Raw genomic sequence first — 23097 nt, forward strand, 5'->3', positions numbered from 1 at the left:
TTGTCTGTTTGAAGCCTGTCACAATTTTACTTGGTTGACTTCATGATTGCTGGAATAATCTGCAGTCTCTTGCACTTAAAAGTATTTCAACTTTAGATGCACTTTTTGGCAAATGCATGCCAAGAAGCAAAAGCCTGAGGCAGAGAGGGATGTTGGTTTGATTTGACTTTTTTCTTGTTTTCTTTAAGCCAGTTGCACACATGCTGTTCTTTTCCAGTCCTTTGAAAGCCCTGCATACTTCCCAGAGGGCAGCAGGCTCCCCAATTCCATTCCCCATTAATTTCCTCTCTATTGAGAATAACAATTATTGAAGATTACAACAATTTGAAAGGCCCCCTACTTCCCCATCACTTCTGTGGCACATCTCATGCAATCTGGCCCCAGCCCTAATAAGCCGCGATGTGATCAGCTAAGAATCACCCCCTCCCTCCTTTCTTCTGTATTTTCTCCTCGTGCTTTGGTTTGCAAAGAGAAAAGAGAGAAGGGTCTGACTTTAATTGCTCCATGTTGTCCAGATAGAAGAAATCCTAAATTGTAAGTTAAACCCAGCTAGAGGGATATTTTGTATTGCAGCAGTGATGCAGTGAACTGTGAAAAAGTTCGATGTATATGTATGTACCTGCTTAGTTATTCATTTATTGTTTAAGCCAGCAGAAAGTCACTTCAAAAGTCTAACATTCAAATGGGAGTTGAAGTTCTGTAAGTTTTCCAAAGTCTGGTGCATAGAAACCATGTAAATATTACTGATCTTATGTTATTTCTTCAAATGACCTGTTGAAGTGCCCCTCACCTATGGTAGCATCTCTTTCTTGACAGAGAGGTGTGGTGCTGCCTGTGTGTGCAGTGTTGTTGATCAGGTTTTTTTTGTTGTTTCCTCCTCCTGTGTAGTATGTGGTAAATGCCAGAGGAAAGTGTTCCCTGTGCTGGCAGTCATTCCATGTATTACATTACCTGTTCTCATTTGCAGGTTTTTAACTTATTCCTACCTTCTGGCCTTCAATGCATGGCTCCTGCTGGCACCAATCACCCTGTGCTACGACTGGCAGGTCGGCAGCATTCCTTTGGTCGAGTCCATCTGGGATGTGAGGAACTTAGCCACGGTGTTCCTGGTGCTGGTGATGACATTACTCAGCCTACACTGCATTGCTGCATTCAAGGTAACCCCAAAAGCCGTGCAATACAACATAAAAAGAAAAGAAAATCTTTTGTCTCCTAATCTTCAGCTGAAATGGTTGGTAAGCGCATGTTTTCCTCTGGAAGGCACTGGAGTGAGGTGAAAAACCATACCAGTAATAACTAATGCAGGCAAGCTCAACTGATGAAAATGTCTCTCTAGTTGAATGTCTCAGTGTCTAATTGGTCTGATTTGAGGGCAGAACTTGGCCCGGACTCCCACATTCAATTACTGTTGATGATCCCAACCCCACTGAAGTTGTTAAGCATCTCTGCCTCTCCCACAGTCATTAGGCTGTTTGTCACTTACTTCAAACAGGACTGGGAACTGTCATCTGCAGGGCTCTTTGAAAATAAAATCTATTCCTCTACTTGCACTTTTGCTATGCTTCTAAAACCTAAACATTGGATACATCTTGATGAGAAGGTATTTTTTGTCAGCAGAGTAATGGAATGTGGGAAATCAGAAATGATCTGGAAATTGTTCTTTGGCGTAAATAATACAGTTGGTAAGCCATACTTCCCAATTCAGCATTTCAGAGGTACCATTAATCATATTGCAGAAATCAAAGTGAGGTTGTGCAAGCCTTGTCGCAAGTCAGAGATGCACTTCCATGGAATGGGTTTTTTTTGTGGATCATAGGGAGTTACAGGCTGTTCCTCTTTCAGTTGTGTTGTGGAAGCTTCTTTAGGAGAGGTGTTGGTAGTCACTCTGGAAATAGTACAAAAGTTTCTCTTCCTTAAATGTATGTATCACTGAAAAGCATAGTTGAAGAGTGTCAGGTTTTTAATACCTGTGTTATGCTAAAATGTGCAGGTCATGTACATTTTCAGTCTACCCTGGCAGTCTTCCCTGTGCTCCTGATAAGAGACAGAAAATGAACCAAACAGTTTGAGACTGCAGAGTCATTAATTTAGATAATACATTGACAGATGCTGTATGGGAAATACGGGAAAACACCCTATTAGCTATTCACCAGTTCTACCTGCAGGTTGTATATCATCTCATATTCCTCCTGCTTCCATTACTCACAGCTAAGGATATTCAGAAGTGTTTGTATTAGACCTAATCCTGTTCTCAGGAAAGTTAATGATAAAATTCTCATTAGCCCAGTACTGAAGACTTCTGAAAAAATCTTATTCTGTGTTCTTTGAAGTTTTGTTTGCTTTTTATTTCTTCTCCTGCTGTCAGAATTTGAACTATGTGTTGGATTAATACTGTTAGTTTGCTTGAAAAAGATTTTACTTTATATTTTTATTTCTTCTTTTTCATAAAAAACAAAACAATTTACTCTGGATTTACGAATACCACTGTTTGGTTTGAAACTGCAAGTTGTAGGTTTTTTGTGAGAAATTCAGTTTTTGCTCTTGACCACTGTTAATGTTAAACAAAATGAATTTTACTCTTTGGGCATTTACTTACCAGGTGCTTTGAAATTTATCTTCAAGATTCCTTTGTGTTTATCCTTGAAACACCCCAAACACTGAATAAATTGGATCTGAAGTGACCTGCTTTTGTATCTAATCCAGTAAAACTAGAACCATCTTGACCAAGTGCTCTCATGGGCACTTGGATCCTCCAGCAAACCCACTGTGAACATGGAACTGGTGACAGTTCCTGGGGATCAGTTTGGACATGCTTCCCTCAGCCCTAGGTATAGAATCACAGAAGGGTTTGGTTGGAAGGGACCTTAAAGATCATCCAGTTCCAACCTCCCTGCCATGGGCAGGGACACCTTTCACTAAACCAGGTTGCTCAGAACCCAATCCAATCTGGCCTTGAACACTTTAAGGGATGGAGCATATGTATGTATGTCATTAGAGGTATAATTGGAAATATATTGCTTTTCAGGAAATTCTACATTTCTGAAGGTATTTTCTATTTTATTTTTAACAACTCACACAATCTCCAAATCGTGGTACTGCCATTCAGTGGTATCAAGATGATCATGTTGGGCTGAGCAGTATGAATTATCGAGGAAAGCAAACAGGAAGCAGTACTTTTCCTGGAAATACATTATGCCATTTGACTTCAAACAGTCCCTTTTATAACACGGAGAGGGAAGTTCAGGGCACATGGACTGCAGGCACAATTGGTTACATTCGGTCCTAAGAAAGCATATTTCTAAATGCAACAGGAGTGGCTTTTTATAGGGCATTGCTCCCCCCAAGAAGGAGCATCCTTCAGTCAAGTCCCAGCCAAGCTGTTTCTCTGTGTTTTACAGCTTAGAGGCAGCACGAGATGTATCAGTTGATTTCTCACATTTCATAAAGTGTAAGATGTTCTGCTTTCTTTTTGATGCAAACACACAGAGCAGTCTTAGCAGCCATTTTTCTCTCCTTTTTCGTTGCAAGGTCTAACCTGGAAGAGACAGCTTGCAATTTACTAAGGGATGATTGTAGAGTGAACAAGCATGCAGTGTCTGTGCCTTTCTCTTTAGAGTGTAGGTGTGCAGGGGTAAGAGAGAACAAAACCTTATATTCCTTCTCAGTGGCACCATTGCTTTCCTTTCTGCAGCATGGAGAATGGAAATGCTAGGAATTGTTTTGGCAGCAGTGAAGACATTGGTCCAGTGAACATTGAACTGATTTTCAGTGGCGAGGGGTGATGTGTGTGCATCTGCAGCACAAACTCACAGGAGACTCACAGAATATTTTGTGTGGACTGTAATTAGAGAATGCATGGATTGGATTTCTGCCTTTGTTGTCGTTGAATTTTAAGCAGGGCTAATTTGTTGACGTTTGTGATTAGGGTAATAACTCTGTTGGGCATGTATGTGTGGTGCTGATAAAGGACATCTAAAGCACAAAGCTTTCTTGTTTCATTTTGTGGACGTTGTTATACCTCAGGAAGAGAAGAAACACTGGAAGATTTCTACCCATGGGTGCTTTCCTTGGAACATGTCTGTTACTAGATGGGGATTTAATGCTGAAAACTGCTGAAAGCAGCTCTCCAGTTTGTTTGGAGTGAGAAGCCTCCCTTCTCATCCTGCTCGGGCACCTTCACTGTTGTCCTCCTCTTTACTTAATGAGGAGGTCATTGGAGAAGTTGCTTTGTTAATTCCCTGTGTATAACTTCCATTCCCTGGGTTGTTTCTTCTGCGTAGTGCGAATCCCTGTTGCTTATCAGCTGGAGAGCTCCCTGTGAACAGCTTCCCAAGTAAGACTTGTTTCTCTGCAGTGCTGAGGTGCCCAGCTACCCTTGTGTCTTGCTGTAGCCATCCCTATCTATCACATGTCACAATTAATGCCTGTTTTCAGGAGGTCTGAGAGGAGTAAAGAAAAGGCAAGCTCCTTGTTGCATCTCCCACTCAGTAGGAAAAGGTCCTTGCTGCTGTCTCTGGCCAAGATTTTTCCATAGTAACTAATGCAACAAAGTTGCAGTCCATTAAGCAGCTCTCTGAAACATTTTGGGACTTGATTTTTCACCATTCGGATGCCCAGCATGCTCTGGAAATTAGCCTCTCTGGAGCTGTTTTGGCCAAGGCACCAGGAGTCACTGGCATGTCTCAGAATCCTCCGGTTCTGCTCAACTCTTTGCAGTGAACATCCTCCCACAGGCAGTGTGCTGGGGATGTGACAAAGGCTGGGGGTGCTATTGAAAATGCCTGCATTCCAGTGAAATTTTAATAGCTGGGAAAAGAGGATGGCATTTATTTATTGTTCATTTTCAAAGACAGCCTTGGCTACAAGGAATGGATGTAGTGTGACTTCCTGGTGGATTACAGAGGTACCAGGAAATGGATGAGGTATTCTCTCACTGGGAATTCTCATTCTTCATCAAGCATTCCAGTCACAAGGTAAGAAAAATAATCTGGTGCTTCAGATGCCCACTGGGGTAACCAAGGGCCCATGGCGCTGCCTTTCTTTGCTGGAAGATATGGGGAGCACCTGGCGGACTGGAGGGAGGACAATTCTTGGCATTATCATCAGGACGACTGTTATTTCTTTGACATGTCATAATAATTCAATGAGCATGAAAGGAAGACCCTTCAGATGTTTGAAGCGCCACTCTGCATGGCATTTTTAGGTCACTGCTTAATTAAAATGCAGCGCGATTAAAATGCAGCTTGTCCTGTAGTTGTAGCTGCGAATGTATGCGTACAGAGCACATGATGGATAGCATTCCACTCTCTCTATGGTACCTGATATATGGAGGGCTGATAGAGGGAAAACTTGTGTGTGTTGTGGGCTAATTCAGCCGGGTGATCTGGGAAACTAACTTGAAACAGTGGTTTTTGCGGCTGGCCAGGCTGGGGGAGTGCATTGCAGCTCATACTGATGGCCCTCACTCATTTGTACTCGTGACCAGCACTGTGGATTTGCCTAATGGTGGTTCACACCTACACTGGTCCTACTTGCTCAGCAGGAGCACATAATGATGCGTCCCAGTTTGCCCATGTCCGAGGAGGAAATGCTACGAACAGTTCACATCGATTAAAAAAATACATCTAGTGTGCTCTAGGATATAACTTTCTTAAAGAATGTGCTTGGCTGTTCTGTGTGATGTGGCTACATTCTGTGTGTGATGGCTTTCAGGTTATATTCACTGCATGTGACTGACATATGTATTATCCTGATCTTTCATATGCTACAGTTGGTGGTTTTTTATTTCAGATCTAATTTTAAAGGTGATGCTGCTTCTTTAAATTTCCCTGCATGGTGCTTCTTAGCCAAGACAAGGCATTTTATACCATATTGTGATGGCTTTAATTCGTGCTGTAATTGGCATCATATTGCCATTTATCTGGTGGATTATATGTATGGATACCATCTGAGCATATTCTTCAGCAACTTTCAGACTAAATTTCTTAGCTGACAACGTTCAATACCATCCAGGAGAGGAATGCATTTGCATCTTCTCTTTGTGTGCATGTTTCTGTTGTTTTTGCTAGCACTCACTATGTGTATTCTGTCATGCTATTTACTTTACCCTGCATTCCTGAGACCTTTGCCTCATTTCCCAGGCTTGGCATTTCATTAATAAATCACAGCTTATGGACCTTTCTGGGGAACAATTGCCTTTTATAATATTCTACAGTAGTACCAGCATAGTTAGGAAGTATGCCTAGCAAAATTTATATTCCACAACACTTCCAGAACAATACCTGCTTCAAAGGCACAGCAAGGTGAATAAGGCTATTTATTGATGGAGTCTATCTGACAAGCTGGAAACCACAGTCATTTCCATAAAAGGTCCATTTAAAATAAATCCTGCTTTCATTTTCCTGAGGGCCACTTGAATTCCTTCCACATAGAGAGAAGGTCAGGACTGTTGTTCTTAATCCTTAGCAGTGAGTTTTTTCTATGCTGCTTCTGTTGTTAATATTTGCTGCAGGGAGAGAGTAATAAGCCAGAAAGACTCTGTTTAGTGAAATCTGAAGGAAGGGGGGGAGCCCCTTGCAGGCACCCCAAGTTTGCTGGCCGCGTTTCTGCTCTGTCAAGTGCTGCAACCGGATCAGCTGCGTGCGGGTCCCTGGTGGGGCTGGAAGGAGCAGGGAAGCCTTCCCAGGGAGCTCACTGTGCCAGCTGACAGACTCAAGCTAAGGGAAAAGCTGCCTTAGTCTGTATGTGACTGCTGTTCTGGATTTAAAAAGCAAACACAAGAACTGTCAAAGTACCTTTTGCATCAGATTTTCTTTTGCTTGGTTTAAAATAACAGGTTTGGAGCGTGGTACTCTGAGTAAATATAACCAGAGCTGAAGTAGTTCTGATTTGGCTCACCATGAATATATTCAGCATCTCACCAAATGGGCTCTTACTGCCTGCAGCGTGGTGTAGGTAATTATCATGGGGGTAGGTAGTTCTGCCATTTTCAGCATATTAACGTTGAATTACTCTTTTTATTCTGCAATTTTCTTCTTCTGATTTGAGTTAGTATTTCAAAGCTTACTCAGAGCTGAAAGGTTTTGAAATGGCACAGTTGTAGGGGTGAGCAGGAGAGTGTAGGTGAAATGAGGAGCAAGAAATTTACAGCTGGGGGAGGGTAATAATTGTTCATCATGGCTTCTTGGCCTTAGTTAAATATTGTGATGCCAAGCTATTGTGGGGGTTTTGTTTTTTGTTAGGCTCCTCTTGTTCCATGTTACCTTCTCAAGAGCAAACTCACCATGAACCGAGTTGCTTTTCCAAAGATCATGCTTTCATGTACTGCAAATGTATGCACTGAATTTTACCTGTTTTGTTTTGTTTTCCCCACCTAGTCAAGCAGCCTGCAGTCACAGAATGAAAGGGAAGAGGGAAAAGCAGCCACAAGGTCAAAAGGATTGTTCTAATTCCTGGAGCAATTTGTTGATTTTCCTATTTCCTTTTGGAATGTTCCACTTCTCTTTCAAAGATTTGTGTGCTCCTGCTCACATTGGCTTGTCAAGTGGAATTAGAGGTTGCAGAGATTAAGGATTGGGAAAATGAGCTTATATCTTAAGGGAATTTTAGAAAGCTGGGTGAGAAAGACCATAAACACACAGCTGAATGGATGGATAGCTGACTTCTGCAGGGAAAAAGAAAATAGTAGATATCAAAATTTTACTTTAGGATACTAATATAAAAAGTGAAATATTATAGGATATATTTCTGTGCCCTATTATGGGAATGGAAAAGGACTACTTTCTGCTTTTATTCCATAATTAAAAGCCTGATTTCCAGAGCTGTTGAGCATCCACAGTTCTCATGCATGTAAAGCTTTTAGGCATTTTCAGCATTTCTGAAAAACGTGCTGTTTTACCTGGTGACACAGACCAGGACTTTATTCCCTCTGGAAACAGAGAGGGAATTATCTTATTAGGGTGGTCTGAGATGTGTGCCAAGGATTTCTCTTCAGATAACCCTGGGTTAGGAAGCCAGTGCTCCTTTCAAGGGTTTTGATTTCACATTCTGACTGGTGTATGTTTGCCTGTGCACCAGTTCCTGAATAGGTGCTGCTGCTGGTGAACTGGAAAGTAATTTCTGTTGTTGCCAAATACTTGGAATAGTATCAGTGTGTCGGGTAGTAAATAAGCAGTCAGCAGTGGTTATCAAAATAGCATTAGAAATCCATGACTATTCCTATCAAAACTAGATGATCACCAAGAAAAATTTAGTTATTTTAGGAAATGAGCAAGTTACTAAGCCTGGCATTCAAGTAGCTGGTGCTACCAAAGATGCTGATTTTTAATTTTTTTTTTTTTTAATGAGATGAAAAAATAAAACTCCTAATGAAGTATAGTGATTACAGAATTTGTGGCTCTTTTTCTAGGAGCCGGCTGATTAAGACAGGTGTCTGAGCCAGTTTTGAAGTGGGGAAGTTACCTTTTGCTTACCAAATGCTTGAGTTTTTTGGACCATCTGTTAGCACCCGACTTTTGGCATCATTTTCTTGGAAGCAGTTGCACAGGCAGCAGAGTGAAATAACCACAGCTCCGCAGTGCCCTCCTGTTTGGTCACGGTAGATAAAGATGTGTGTGTCCCATCCAGATTTCTGTGGTGACCTAAAGGAGACCATGCTGATGGTACATGGAGCACGATACAGCTCTGCCACGGCCCATCTGTGCATGCACCAGTGAGGTGGGACTTGGGAACACCCTTAGTGCTTCTGTGAGCTTTACAACCACTGAGATTTTTTTTCTTTGAAGGAATCAGTCCCTAGGGTTAATTCCTGATTAGCTTAATGCTTTCTTTTTATCACCTTATGCATGAATGGAGAGTGAATTTGATATGCTTCTACACCATCCCTTTTATCTTGATTGCTGCATATGTGGAAAGTGCAAGAGTGGGTGTTTGCAGAGGCTGACCTCTTGCCAGGTGAGATGCTGCCAGTGCTTTGATGGAGGCTGGTGAGGAGTCACATTGCTGAGCTACTTGTGGCTTCATGAGAGAGTGGTACAGCAGGAATAGATGGAGTAGGGTTGTGTGCAGTCTTCGCTAAGGGTTTGTACAAATGGATCTTAGGAATATACTGAAGTGTCATCCTCTGTGTTCTGCAGAGTCATGCAGCTTCTCTCAGTCTCTTTGTCTCTTTTGATGGATAATGCACTTAAATCCTAGGCCTGCAAGTGTTTGGAAATGTGTAATAGCAATCATTGCTTTTATACAGCCATGCACTACCAACTTTCCTGGATGCAGCTTTTCTGCACATGCAGTCAGGTGTTCCAAGCATAGCATCTCACTGGCTGCAATGGGCCATCCAGAGCTCACTGTCAGAGAGTTTGATGCCTTTGCTAGGAAGGAGGTCTTTCCTCCATGGAGCTGTAAATGGTGGAGAGGTGACACTTCCCTCATTCTCAAAATAAATTGTTAGAGGAGGGAATTAAACCCATTTGATTGTCACCTTCCCATCAAACAGACAAGCACGTATAAACACCTTTGGAAACATCCAGAGGTAGAACAGAATGGAATTATCTTGAATTTGTTTGCCCAACTGCTGTCTTCCCTGAGGTGCAGCTTAGTCCAGCCAGGAGGAGTGCTGTCCTCACAGCTCTGCTTTCCAACGCCTCGGCCCTTGGAGGTGCCAGGCGATGTGAGCATCAGTCCTGTCAGCGCAGTGTGGGCTTCATGGATCTGGCACCTCAGACCATGCTTTCTCAAGGGGAAAAATAAGGAGTTTGTGCTGGGTTTGTGCAAGTCCATGGTTATGACAGATATGCTGAAGTAATCTGTGCACCTCCTCCACTCACACTTTGAGGGCTCTGCCTTGTTGAAGACTTGTGCTTTAGTGGTAGTCAGCAAATACTTATTTATGGCTCAGGAATATGGCTTATATGTAACACGGAAAGACCTCTTTCAGTTGGAAATTCTAGAGTTTCTTCCTTTCCCCTCAAAGTGCCAAGGAAGCAATTTTTGAGGTTTATTGCTGTATTGATCATGTTTGACCTTGGAGTGATTCTTTGATATTTTGTTTGAGACAGTGGGACACTTTTTGTATTGCCCCTTTAGAAAACCAAATAGTTTTCTTAGGTTCTTTGATAAGTCTATGAAAAGTAAGTTAAAAAGTTTTTTCTTTTAATTGGTTTTTGGTTTGGTTTGTTGTTTTATTGATGGAGTTTTTTTGTTACAACATAATGAAGGGCTCATGTGAATTTGAAAATTCCCTCCCGCCAAGCTATTTACTATAATAAATGCTATTTTGATTTGAAATCAGCTTGTCTTTGACAAGAGAAATCATTCTAAGGTTAATTCAAACATGTTTGTTGTTTCTCCCCCAGCAGAGACTTCTGTGACAGAAAGACAAGCTTTGTATTTCCAAAAGAAAGCACTGTCTTTAAGAGGAAAGGAATTGTCTCTCTGGAAAAAGAATGTAGTGATCTATAATTTCTAGTCCTAGATATTTTATTTTAAGGAGAAAGGAAGACAAACAAAATTGCCTATTACTCTCTAAAAGCTTTTACTACTGCTCTGGGCACCTGGAAGATGCTGATTCTGACACCCTTAGCTCAGCTATCTGAAGTGGGATCATATGACCAAAGTGGCTAAACCAAATAAATGGCCCTAATATTTCTTTTATTTCTTTGCCTGGAAGATGTAACAGGCTACATATAGGTTGGGTTTGTTTTATTTAGAAAAACACGTGGAGGGAATTTCCTATGGCTTGTGTTGAAGGGAAGGTCCAGCTGCCCACTGTTCCTGCAGCCCTACGACTGGCTCACAGGCACGACTGTGCATAGCACAAAACCAGCTGAAGCCTGGCCTTTAGGGGCCAGCTCTCCCCAAAAGCCTCTGCCTTCATGGAATGCTTTAAAAAGGGCACTGCCAGGTACTTTTTTTTCAGATACAAGGAGCCCCATGGAGGGTTCTGCTGCTCTGTGAGGTTGGTTTGTGCCTGCTGGACTCCTGTCTCTGAGCCCTGCCCAAGGGACTGAGCTGGCAGCCCTCAATGGCATTAGCATGGAGTTGTGACTTGTTCTGGGGAGAAAAAGGGCATGCAGAATCATTTGATCCTTCAGCTGAGCTAATTCCCACATTTTCCTCTTTCCCATTCGATGTACAAGTTTTATTTGTCTTTCTCTAGCATTCAGTTTCCTTTGCTTATCTGCAGTGCTGCAGCCTTGAATAACACCGTGTCCTTCCTGGAGATGTTTAACTAGAGGTTGTTTTCCCAATTATTGATTTAATGATCGACAACTGGAGAAATATTTAATAGCTGGTTTGTTTGAGAGCAAGTGCCTATCTTGGGGACAGAGAACATTTTATGTGCCAGCAGTGCGCTCCCTTTGGGCCAACATACCTTCTTGTGCCTCCAGGTCTTTAGTGTCAAAGCCCTAGGGTAGAGTGGTGGCAGAAGATGGGCACCAAAATTAGGTCAGACAAGGTGGGAAAGGAGAGTCAAATTGCAAGAGAAAAATGGAGTATATTTCCAGCTCTGGGTGGGGAGGGAAGTTGAAGTCAAGCTAGAACTGGTAATTTTAATTCAGAGTTGGGAAGAAATTTTTAATCCTTTTTTTTTCCTATTCAATTTTCTGTTGTAATTACCAGGCACCTCTGCTCATCATCTTTATGGATTGATGTCTCCTTCAGTTCTGAGAATAATGTACTTCAGATGCTGTTGTGACTATATGTAGGCACTAGTAACTGTGAATCCAGGATACAGAGAAAGTGGATGATAGAAGCACCATAGATAACTGTGGTGCTATTTAAAACATATATTAATAAAGAAATCTGGAGATGTGAATTCTACTCCTCTCTCTGCCTCATGATTCCTCTTTGAGCCAGGAGAAATCAGTGCACTTTTTTGTCATCCTGTGGTTCAGCTCCTCTAAAGTGATATCAGAGCCTCCTGACTTGTACCCTTGCTTTTGGTACCCATAGAAAATGCTTGTTGTCTTTCCCATAGAACAGGATGAATATATTTTAGTAGGAGGACTTCTGAATTTCAGCCACTGTCTAGACCAGGGGTAACTGCTGTTGCAGTCTGCAGCTGTGCAAAAAGACAGCTTGTACTGCTTGGCCCCGCATCATTGACCCGCATCATTGATTGAACTCCATTTCTCTACTCAAAAATCTTGTTCAACGTTTCTAAATGTAGCTCCCTCCGGCAAAGAGAATTCAATTTGCTCTCCAAAACTGAGAAATTGCCCACAACAATTAGAAAGTGTTTCAACCATTAAGTGATGCTGGTTGCATCTGTTTCTAAGCATGACAAAGCTTCTCACGATGTCTGCAGCCAGTGAGGAGCAGTATCTGGGGCGGGAAAGCACAGCTGTCTGTCTGGGTGATTGAACACACCTAAAGCTACATTTCTATCCTGGTGTCATTCTTTGAGAAGCAAGAGCTGATTTACTCTCTTGGGGTGGAGCGAAACCTGAAACTCAGCTTGCTCAGGCCACTTGGGTCTGTCCACGGCAGGATGAGTGGCCACTGCTGGTCACAGCATCCCCAGACGCCTGTGTTGGCGCCACGGATCACAGTTGGTTTGAACTGCACGTGGTAATTCCATTTCTCCTCAAAGAGCAAGCTGACATTAAAGTGAGTGCAAGTGAAGGACATTAACTGAGCTCAAGTGAAAATCATTAATTTCAGCATACAGCATGTCTCAAATTTCTGACTTTGTATGAATATGGAGACCTTGTGTGCCAAAGTATCATTTCAAGTGTAGATATTTTCCCTGAAAGGGATAAAATGACTGCATTAATGTGTCACTTGGGGCTAGTTTTCTTTACACAAAATATGACTGATTGAACAGTTTTTTCTCTGTTACAAACATTTAGGGCTGAACACAGCAGTCTGTGTGTATGTGATATGCATTTGTGTATTTACATACAGTCACACAGTCGTAGACATGCTAATGTATACATTCACACTACTCTATACTTACATATTACCAACATGAGTTATAGCTTAGGTGATAGCTGTGCCATGCATATGGTAGAGCTGACCTTGGAAAAGATTCCAAGGGTGATAATAGACACAGTGGGTAGTGTTTGTGCACTTTCTGGCTATATTAGATGCACCAGCATAAATATCAAAGATTAGTGTCTTGCAAAAATTTCTTTTAAATGCAAAAACATACCAAATGTTGATCTGAGTTGCTTTTTTTAAGACCCTCAAAGGAAAGGGGAAAGTTAGAGGTGAATTAAGTTGGATTTTTTTAGTTGATACTTGTTTAATTTTGTATTATTACAGAAACTGGAACACAAAGAAGTTTTGGTTGGCTTGTTGTTCCTGGTTTTCCCATTCATCCCAGCCAGCAACCTCTTCTTCAGGGTGGGATTTGTGGTGGCAGAGCGAGTCCTTTACATGCCGAGGTAACTATTGCAATTGAATTTTTTTGCTAATGAGACCACCATCTCCTTTTCTGAAAGCAGGCATGATTGCTTCTTCCCTTTTAAGTACTTCAAACATTATATTGCTAGTCAGTGTGTTCTCTGCCTGGGAGTTTTGGTGTTATAGCATGAGAGATTTTATAGTCAGCTGAGAGCAGATTGCTTGGCAGGAGCAAAGCTACTCAAAATCCTTACTTTTTTTTTAAACACAGATTTTTTGGTGTGCTTGACACAGCTCAATACAGAGGTGAGGTGTTGTTTCCTGAGGATTGTCCTCCAAGACTCTTTCTTGGTAGCAGTACCAAATTCAATTCCTCAATGATTTTATCTTAAGGATAGCAGCTAGGAAGTTAGCCTGTCATGTTTTTATTGGGTTCTTGTTCAGCTTTCCCACTCCATTAGGTGGTCAGTGAACACAAAGGAGACTTTTGCTGTCTCGAGAGGCTCCTGGCTTCAGTTGTGGAATATGTGCATGGGCTCCTGCCTGTGAACTACTGATTGCATGCACATCTAAGAGTGGAGATTTGCAGTTGTTGAGCAGGAGGAGGAAAATGCAGTCACTTCTCCATCCCTCAGCCAATGCCCTGAAATTCCCCTCAGCTTCCAGCCTCTAACAATTGTCACTTCAGTAGTCTGGGTGCTTCCCATTGCATTTACGCACGGACAACTTTGAGGCGTTACTTGTGACATCTCCACAGTATCCAGAGCAGAGGCTGCACTGGCAGTCAGAGGCCATTCATCCAAGATGCACCAGAGCATTGCCCATTTCAGGGAAACACAGGCTGCTTGAGGCTGGAAAGGACCTTGGGAGGTGATCTGGTCCAAATTCCCTGTGCAAGCAGAGCCAGTTGCCTGGGGCTAGGTACAAACAGCTTTTGAATATGTCCAAAGAGGGAGATTCCACAGCATCTCTGGGAAACTTATGCCAGTGCAGTTTTTTCCATGCATGAGCTTAAGTGGATGCTGCATCTTGGATGCTGCAAGTCAGAAATCCCAATTCTACCCTTAGGTGCAGAGGGCCAGCCTTGATTTTATCTAATAGGACCTGCTGAGCTGCTGACAAAGCAGAAGTCCTCAGTTTCACCCTGAGTTAGTTTGTGACAACTGAAACAGAAGTTTTTTTCCACAAAACATTTAGACTGTATTCTTCAGAAACTGGGCAAATATCCTAAGAAAAATGCTTACAGATAGTATTTTGAAAAGCTGTACATATTCTGATTGGCATGGGTGTAAGCACTGTCACAAAAAGGCTGCTCACTGGTGTAAACCTCAGGCTGTGGAGGAGCTATTGCATGTGTCACAAGGCTCTTATGCAGTTAGGCTGTATCCCTGTGCCTCTGTATACCAACAAGCTTTTTAGGTCAAATTCTGCTGACTTTATTCACATCACTAGCCCTGCCTTTCTTTGATGAGGTTGTACCTGAAAGCATAGCGAGCGGAAGTTGTCTCTCAGAGTTATTTTGCAAATGATACCCTCAACTAATGGATCCTGCATCATTTCAAATTAACTTGGAAATCAGATTGCTTTAAATTCATGTAACAGAAAATGAGGAAACACATGAAAGAGCAAAACTATTAAGGAAACAGTCAGCTGAACGCAGGGCTGTGTTGGGTGGTTGCATTTCTGAATCTCAAAAGAACAACTGCGGAAAATACTTCAGCTGTCAGCAGTTCCTCGTTCTCCTCCAGATGAGACTGCTGATATAATGAGAGGAGGGGCAATGAAGAAGAAAAAAGGGTATGTTTGCACAGAGAAAATTAATCAGCGTTAACATGTGTGCATATAGTTTGTATAATGCTTTTCATCTCCCTGAGGGCTTTGCAAATATATGACCTACGAAGTAGGTAATTGATAGTTGCTACTTTTTTTTTTCTTTCAGTTAGAAAGACTGAGGCAGAAGGATTAAATGATTACTCTGGAGTAAGTCTGTGTCAGAGTCCCTGGATCTGATACTTTGCTCAATCACTTCTGTCCTGCTTTGTGACATTTAGTTTTTGCTCTTAGCCCAGGCTGGCAGGTAGCTGGCATGAAAAGGGAAGGCAAGCCCTGGCAGTGCATGGGAAAGGTGAGCACTTTCATGCCGAATCATCTGGAGAGAGCTGAGCATCTCTTGCATCCTCTAGGTCCAAAATTGCAGGGATGGTGAGGGGAACTTTGGCAAACATTCATGATGATGGCAGCCCAGAAATAATGTGATTTTGTTTTGTTTTGTTCTTTCCCTTGGGAGGGAAAAGGCAGTTTAGTAACGATGGCTTTAGGAAGCACTCGTGTTCTTTATTTAGAACAGCCTTTAGCAGTTTTCTCATGTTACATCTTGAAAAGGGGCTTTCCTATCCTTCGCTGTTCCAGCTCTAAAACTCAGTTAGCAAGTCAGAGGTTGCTGTGCAGATTTATTTAGACAAAAGTCCTCAAAGTGGTGGAGAGGATTCAGTGATCTATGTTTTTGGGCTTATGCTGGAAGGCACTTTTCTATCTCTGTTTCAAGCAATAGCCTTTTATTAGTATTTATGCATGTGACACGTGCATATTTATGGATGGGACAGTGGTGTATGTGTGTCACAGCCTGAAGTCCTAATTCAGTGTTGCTCAGTAGGTACCTAGGGAAAATGTCAAGCATTTTCTTTTCAATAGAAGTTAAGTAAGGACCCAAGGATTTATGTAAAAGATATTAAAAATAGAAAGAAGAAAGAAATAAGCCTTTTGCTCAATGTCTAATTATATGGCTGGGCCTTGCCTTCTGGGGATTGATGGGTATTTGGAGCAATTTCTCTTCTGTCTGCAGCCCTGCCTCGGGGGAGAAGCATACAAACTATGTCAAAATGGTGGAATATTTTCTTTAATTGTGTTCAGCTAAACAGAAATATTTGGAGAAAATATTTCTTGTATTTATTTTTCATTTGAAGGTTACAAGAACTTACTTGTTTAAATTAGGAATTTTTAATAATGTATTACTTCAGCTTGAAAAATTTCATTGGAAAACAATTTATTGTCTTTTAACTTGTAATTTTTTTGTTAGTTTGGGGGTTTTTTGGGTTTTTTTGCTCTTTTTTTCCTGTCCATAAGAGGGGAAACCTTGTTTTCAGGAGGTCAAATGGTGTGAAATACTTACCTAGGGAGTGCTGGATAGGATACAGCTCTCTAGGCCAGTTTTTCAAAGTGGCATCACTTAAATAGCTGAATCAGTGAAAGGCTTAAATTACAGTTTTTTCCCCTCTTCAAAGTGTTGATGCTAACACTGCTCAGAATCCCACAGACAGTGTAATTGTTTGAAAATGCAGAACGGCTGAGTGCAGGCAGTTGTTCTGAGTTGTGAGCAATTTGTCTGTGCTTACACAGGAGCAGCAGCTCTTCCTCTGTGTAGCCCTTCACCGTGCAGAAACAGGAGCAGCAGTGCCAACTCTGGGGCTGTCCAGGAGCTCCCTGCCCTACTGACACTGCAGCAGAGCTGGGGCTCCCCTCACCTCATTGGACCGGACCTTTCCTACCAGAGCAATTTCAGTGTTTTCCTCATCTATCACTGCTACCTTGGTAGCCCTGGCTCCTGGCTGAGCTGCCGTGTTGTAGCTGGACAGCTTAAGCTGTTTTCACAGCCTCATATGAACCTACAAATCAACCAAAACATCGCTCCGTGGGTTCTTTCCAATTTGCTGAGAGCAATAGGCAATCCTGTGGTACCTGCCCCATTTTTATGGCAACTCATTCGTGGTGGAGATTGCAGTGAGTGGATTGCAGGATGGATACTTACTCTTTCCCAGCACAGGCAATTACAGGTTGCTGTCGGGATTTTTTCGCCAGCTCCTCACTATATCAAGAGTTGATGTTGCAGCCCTAATTGGCAATACTAGGAGAGAAGATCACTGCTATATACAGGATGGCATTTGCTTCACCATCTATCTTAAAATCTGCAAGAAAGCCAGCATCCAGAAAAAAGCACACTTGTATTTTTCAAGAAATTAACACATCATGGTAAAGTTTTCCTCATGCAAAGCAAGGACCATATGAATTTTTGCCTTTACATAGAGCATGTTTTTAATTCTTTGTGCTAATGCATTTGTTCCAACTAGTGTAATCCCAAACATTATTAACTTTTGTAATTGGAGGGGGAAGAAAAGAACCTGGCAGGTGGTGGAATCATCTGTAACTTTTGTGAACCTGATAATTTCTGAGCAGAAGTGCCTATTGCTTAGAAGGCAGCCACTTGAGGACAGGACTTACTGGGTGCTTCTCTTTTCTGGGAGTGTGTTATGTACTCCATGTTACCTTCATTTTCTTAAAGAGCAGTTGTGCAATGGGGTTTCAGTTTCCTATGCCACTCCTTTCTTCATCGTTATTTGAAGCTACAAGTTCACCGGGAGCTGAATTTCTGTTTGCCTTTCAGAATTCTTTCAGTATGAGATCAGATCCTGTAAAGGATCATCTGATTTACAGAAGAAGCTTCTCTTTTCATGTGGAGTCAAACACTGACCCAGCGAAGTCAGCAGTGAAAGTCCTGTTGGCTCCGTGGAACCGGTTTATCTTCTCCCCGATCTCAATTCAACAACACAATTAAGCATTTTGCCAGTTTTCAAGTTGAGTCCACAAGTCATTTGGGCTTTGTATATGGAATCCAAATTACACCTGTTCCATTTACTCGAAACAGACATGATTTCATTGCGTATTCTGTTGCTGCCGTTCTCGCGGGGGCCATGGGGCTGCCAAAGTTCAAATGAACTGAACTGGATTATATTCCCTGTAATTCAGGTGCAGACCTGAGGGCACTGGGAGAGAAATGGGAGAGCATTATGTGATGGCAATAGGCCAGACCCCAGCCCCAGCTGAGTCCCTCTTTTCTGTGAGGGATGCCTGTCCCTGCTGCAGGGTGTCAGTTTGAGCAGCAGTCTGCAAAAATGGCTCATGGCTGGAGGCGAGGTGGTTGGGACTTCTGCTGAGGTAAGTGACCCCAGTTCTGCTTCCCCACCTGTGAAGTAGGGATAATAACTCTACTCTGCCCTTCAGAAGGGGGCAGAGAGAGTTCTCATTAATGAATAAGGAATAACTCCTTGTAGGAAGGCTAAATGCCGTGAACAGCTACCTTATAGATGCATATCCAAACTTAAGCTCCTACCTTTGGAGGCTTGCCCTGTCCTATTAAACACTTCAAGGAGAAATCGAAGCAGCCATCTTCTATTAATGCAGGCAAAAAATGCTGAGATGCCAGTGCCATATATTTTGATAGAAGGCAGTAAAGACGTAGGAATAAAAACTGAAATGATTCTGCAAAGCTGAAGAAGATGAGCTCATGGCGTGTTTGGTCTAGACTGCAGTATAGTGTTATTTTAACTAAATTTAAAACATGCTTTTGAGAAATGTGTTTTGGGCATGTACAGGAAAAAGCTAAAATTTTGTGGAGTTACGGGCATTAATGTCTATACTGGAAAGATTTCTGGTTTTGTTGTGATAGATTAACCTAAGGGAAAACCTTCAAATGCATTTATTCTGCTCTTGAAAATGAGAGATAGGTAAAGATATTGGTTTTAAAAATAATAAGTTAATGTCATCTCGTGGAAGTAATTTACTTGGTCATGTTGATTAAAAGCAGAATTCTTATTTACAAGGTAATACATTGGCCTTAAGAAGATGCCTTGTGAAATTTAATAGATAATAGTCTTACGTGGAGTTTTTGGAGATTTGTGATGGAACTGAATGGGAAATTATTTCATACTACAGAATTCCAGGTGTTATGACAGTATTTAAATTGAAACTGTAGCATACAGACCCATCCCTACTGAAGTATATAAGATCTAGGGAAATTTCTGTGGAATCCCAATGGAATTATATCGGATTTTTCATTTATAAAATGTTTTCTTTCCATAATTCATACAGTAATCAAAAACCTGAAAGGTTTCTGTGTTACCTGTAAATATTTCAGATAGAAATCTGTTGGATGTGAAATCTTGGACTCAAAGACTCTAATGAAGGGGGTTTGTTTATCACATGGCTTTTTGGAAGGAGGGGGAAATGTGTCCAAATGTTGAACAGCCATTCAAGGGTTAGTGAAATAATTCATTTCTAGTCCGTATTTTCTCTCTAATAACGAAAAGTTCCTGCATTTTCTCTAATTACATCACGTTCTGCCTAGGGGATCACATTGCTAGTGGAGGTAAATCATTTTGATTACTTAGCTGATCATGTCTAAGTATCTTTAATACAGGCCTACATAGCTTTTAATTTAGAGCCAGTGACAAAGTCTTAGCACTAACTCAGAAGGTACCTTTCCAAGTTAGATATATTCTTCCAGTGTTTATAGTTTGCTATGTCTTTGTGTTAACCTGCAGACTTTATTCTCAGAAAAGCCTGCTTAATTCCAGTGCAAATTTGACATTTTTTGCAGCAGACACAGTAGCAGGTTAAGTTCTTGGTTGTCACACTGATACTTCTGAGCTGTCAGGATTGTCCTTTTCCAGTGGGATTTCTTTTGTATGTTAAATATTGTGTCTTGATGGTCTTCCTGAAGTCTTTTAAAACCTCTAGTAATCAAGAAAAAGTATATAAATTCCGTATCATCCTTACTAAGAGACAGGGAGTTTAAACAACACTTTTGCCATTGTCCTGAAACTCAGTACCAGTGAATGGTGCTGGCTGATTCTGTGGGACAGAGACACATCCCACATCCTCCTTGCCTTGGGACATTTATTCCCAAACATGACTGTTACAACAGGTTTTTCCCCTGTGGTACCATCTGGTTGAGAAAGTTTTGGTACAACATCTTCCTATGAAAAATACCAAGTTTTAGTTAACCCAAAACTTTTTGCCAAGGTGTGCTGACTGTAGTTGAACTTTAGACAAAAAGGTTAGAAACAAAAGACTTCTCCAAGCCAAGATGACGTTTACAGTCAAAAGGAGATGGACAACAGAAAGGACAGTTGGGAAGAGCAGCCAGAACTGCTCCTTTAGAAGGGGACGCTCATCTGGGAGTTGGGACATTAAGGTTTATCTGCCCCACACTAGCATCTTTTCAGGATAATTAGTGCTGATTTATACCCTGCTGGAGCACTCGGTGGTGGCAGTTTGATCTGGACCTGATCTAGGCCCACGCTTACACTTTTGTTAAATTACCTAGCCTGTAACTTGCTGAATTTAGGCTATCCTTGTACCAGCTGCGAGGCAAAGTCTCAATCCAGCAGTAAACTTGGCAGTGGAAGGTAAACTTCTCAAAATTTCTGGAAAAGCTGGGCCGGTGCAGTGTGGTTATTCCAGATCAGCACATGGGCTTTCACGGCTGGGGAATTTTGGGGACTCTAAACTCTTCATGTGCACCCACTGCACCCCCAGGTCTGAGCTTGACCTGGCACAGTGGTTTCAATCCAGGTGATCCAGTTTGCAGGAAGTGCCCCAGCTTCTGAGTTTCTGGCTCTTTTGGGCGACTGAGGAAAGGGGTTTATTTTGGTCGAAGGTTGGGCTTGATCTTGAAGGTCTTTTCCAACCTAAATGTTTCTATGGTTTTATGACCCAAGTGCAACCTAGCATGCACATACAAATACACTCTATTTCCAGATGGAAACATTATTTTTCAAAGGCCAGATTTCATTCTGGCCCAAACAGCTCCAGCCTTGAAAAACTTGACATTTTTCAAAAAACAGCATCTTTGCTACTCTGCCAGCACAGCTCATCACTGGAGCTGCATGTCTGAGAGTGCTTTTTGGGGCAGAAAGAACCACCCTGGCTATGCTTTTTTTTTTGCCAGCGCTCCTTTCCACATCTACTGCTGTAGTGAGGCAGGAGCAGCCCACAGGGCATGCCGAGCGTGCTTTTTGCAATCAATTACTCTCCATTAGAGAAGCGTGAGCAGAGCCGATGAGTTTAACAGGGATGAACTGCCTTTTCCCCTGCAGCAGCAGCCCTGCCTGCAAGCTGCATTTCAGCTGCTTTGGCTTTTCCTCTAAGTGCCTTTCCTCTGCTCAGGCTGCAGAGCTGGAGTAGCTAGGACTAGGAGCATGTAAAGCGTGTCTTGCCACGTAATATATGTGTGGTACTGAGGCTAAGAAGCTTGTGGGCAACTGTAAAACAGAGGGAATCCAAATGTTTGTGTTCAGCATTTAGACCTGGCAGCAGTCTTTCTGAAGGGCTGTGCTTGCTGCTCTCTGAAGGGCAGCAGCAGAGCATGCATTTAGTCATGAACACAAGGGTTAAACTGGCTTCAGAGCGGCGTGAAAGCGAGGGTTGATTTTTATGGAGGGAAAGGGAGTCATCTTAAATAAGTGCTGGAAATCAAGAATGAGTTTTGCAGCCTAGAAGGAGCCTCCCGGGTGAAATGCTGAAGCCAAGTGCATTTTCTGGTCTCAGTACACTTTTGATGTAATCCCTTTTGTTGCATTAGCAGCCCCTGAATACGGCTGTGTTTCTTCCGTGTTTCCACAGGCTGCTTACAGGCAACTCTTTCCCAAACTGATATGAGTGCATGTATGCATCTGGGTTCTTACCTAGGCTGAGCTATGAAATCTGGAGTAACTGCTTTGATGAAATCAGTGGATTTACTCCAAATTTACATTAGTGTAGTTGAGATTAAATCAGTTTTTAGAAAACCCTGAACAACTACTTCACAAGATTCGACATCCACAAAATTACCATTAAAAAGCATGAGGAAAGCATCTTTTTTGCATAGTTTCTCCCACCCTTTTTTAACTCCTTTTTACTGCCCTGCCTGGGAGAGTTAGAAGAGGCTGGGACTGCAACTGCTGGTGTCCAGGCTTGGTTCTCTCAGAACTTCAGCTCTCAGCCTGCTCTGACTGAGCTCTGTGCAAAGTCACAACTTGTAAAATGCAGTAGAATGCATGACTAGAACATGTCTTGTTCTTCAGGAGCTTTCCACAGCAGTAGGTCTCCAGACAATTTCTGGAGGAGGTAAGATGGTTTCTGATGCAGGCAGATTGCTGTAGCAGAGCATCCTGTTAATCCTGGGCTGTGGCACATGTGGCTTTGATTAGGTGCCATCACCACAAGAGCTAAATGCAGTGAAACCATTCCTGACTTTTACTAAAAAGTGAAAAACCTGATCCATAGAGAGCTGTGTGCAAGCATCGTCAGTAACAGCCTCACCTTGGGAAAGGAGCCCTAATGGCCAAAGGAAAGGTTGAATTTGCAATCTAATTACCCAAGACATGTTTGCAAATATTAAGTATATGCTGGTTTGGCTCTAGCTTTAATAGGGCAATACATATAGAGCACCATGGGAAATAAGGTCTATATGCCACCACATTCCCATCTGCTTGTGCCTCCTATCACTTTGCTTCCTTACAGGTGGAACAGTATTAACAACCCACAGGAATTATAGACAAAAATCTGTCATTACCCAGCTCCCTGTGTGCAATCTTCCAGAATCACATGGCAGTAGCACAGAGGGTTTCCCTGCCGGGCTGCCTGGCCCTCGGCCCTCGCTGCAATTCAGGGCCTGCCTAAGGTACCACTTTAGTACTGCAGGAGTCTGAAACCCTGAGGAATTGTAAAACTGTTGGCCTGGTGGTCCATTTGCCCAGCTTTTCTGTTGCATCATGGAATTACTGAAGTTACAGGTTCTGCTTTAATGCATGCTCATTGTGAGCCCACATGAAATCTACTGCCATGTTACATGGGTGGGCTGTTTCTCAGGACCCTGGGGACCAAGCTGGCATGGACTTTTCACTGCTGTAGCAGGCTGTTGCTTATCCTACAGAA

The 23097-nt window shown here is 42.2% G+C and overlaps 1 protein-coding gene across 3 annotated transcripts in view; it reads left to right on the forward strand.

Moving 5' to 3' along the window:
- The window catches only part of TMTC1 (transmembrane O-mannosyltransferase targeting cadherins 1), a 139449-nt gene that overhangs the window by 64506 nt on the left and 51846 nt on the right, over window positions 1–23097 (forward strand). For all 3 annotated transcript variants that reach the window (XM_042050475.1, XM_042050477.1, XM_042050474.1), the window contains exons 8-9: window positions 968–1157; window positions 13267–13388. In XM_042050475.1, the coding sequence (XP_041906409.1) occupies window positions 968–1157; window positions 13267–13388 (312 nt within the window). The remainder of the gene's footprint in view (window positions 1–967; window positions 1158–13266; window positions 13389–23097) is intronic.

Source organism: Corvus kubaryi, unplaced genomic scaffold (genome assembly GCF_017639235.1).
Source record: "Corvus kubaryi isolate FWS band 111438036 unplaced genomic scaffold, C.kubaryi_AGA036_p1.0 74, whole genome shotgun sequence".
NCBI classification, from domain to species: Eukaryota; Metazoa; Chordata; class Aves; order Passeriformes; family Corvidae; genus Corvus; species Corvus kubaryi.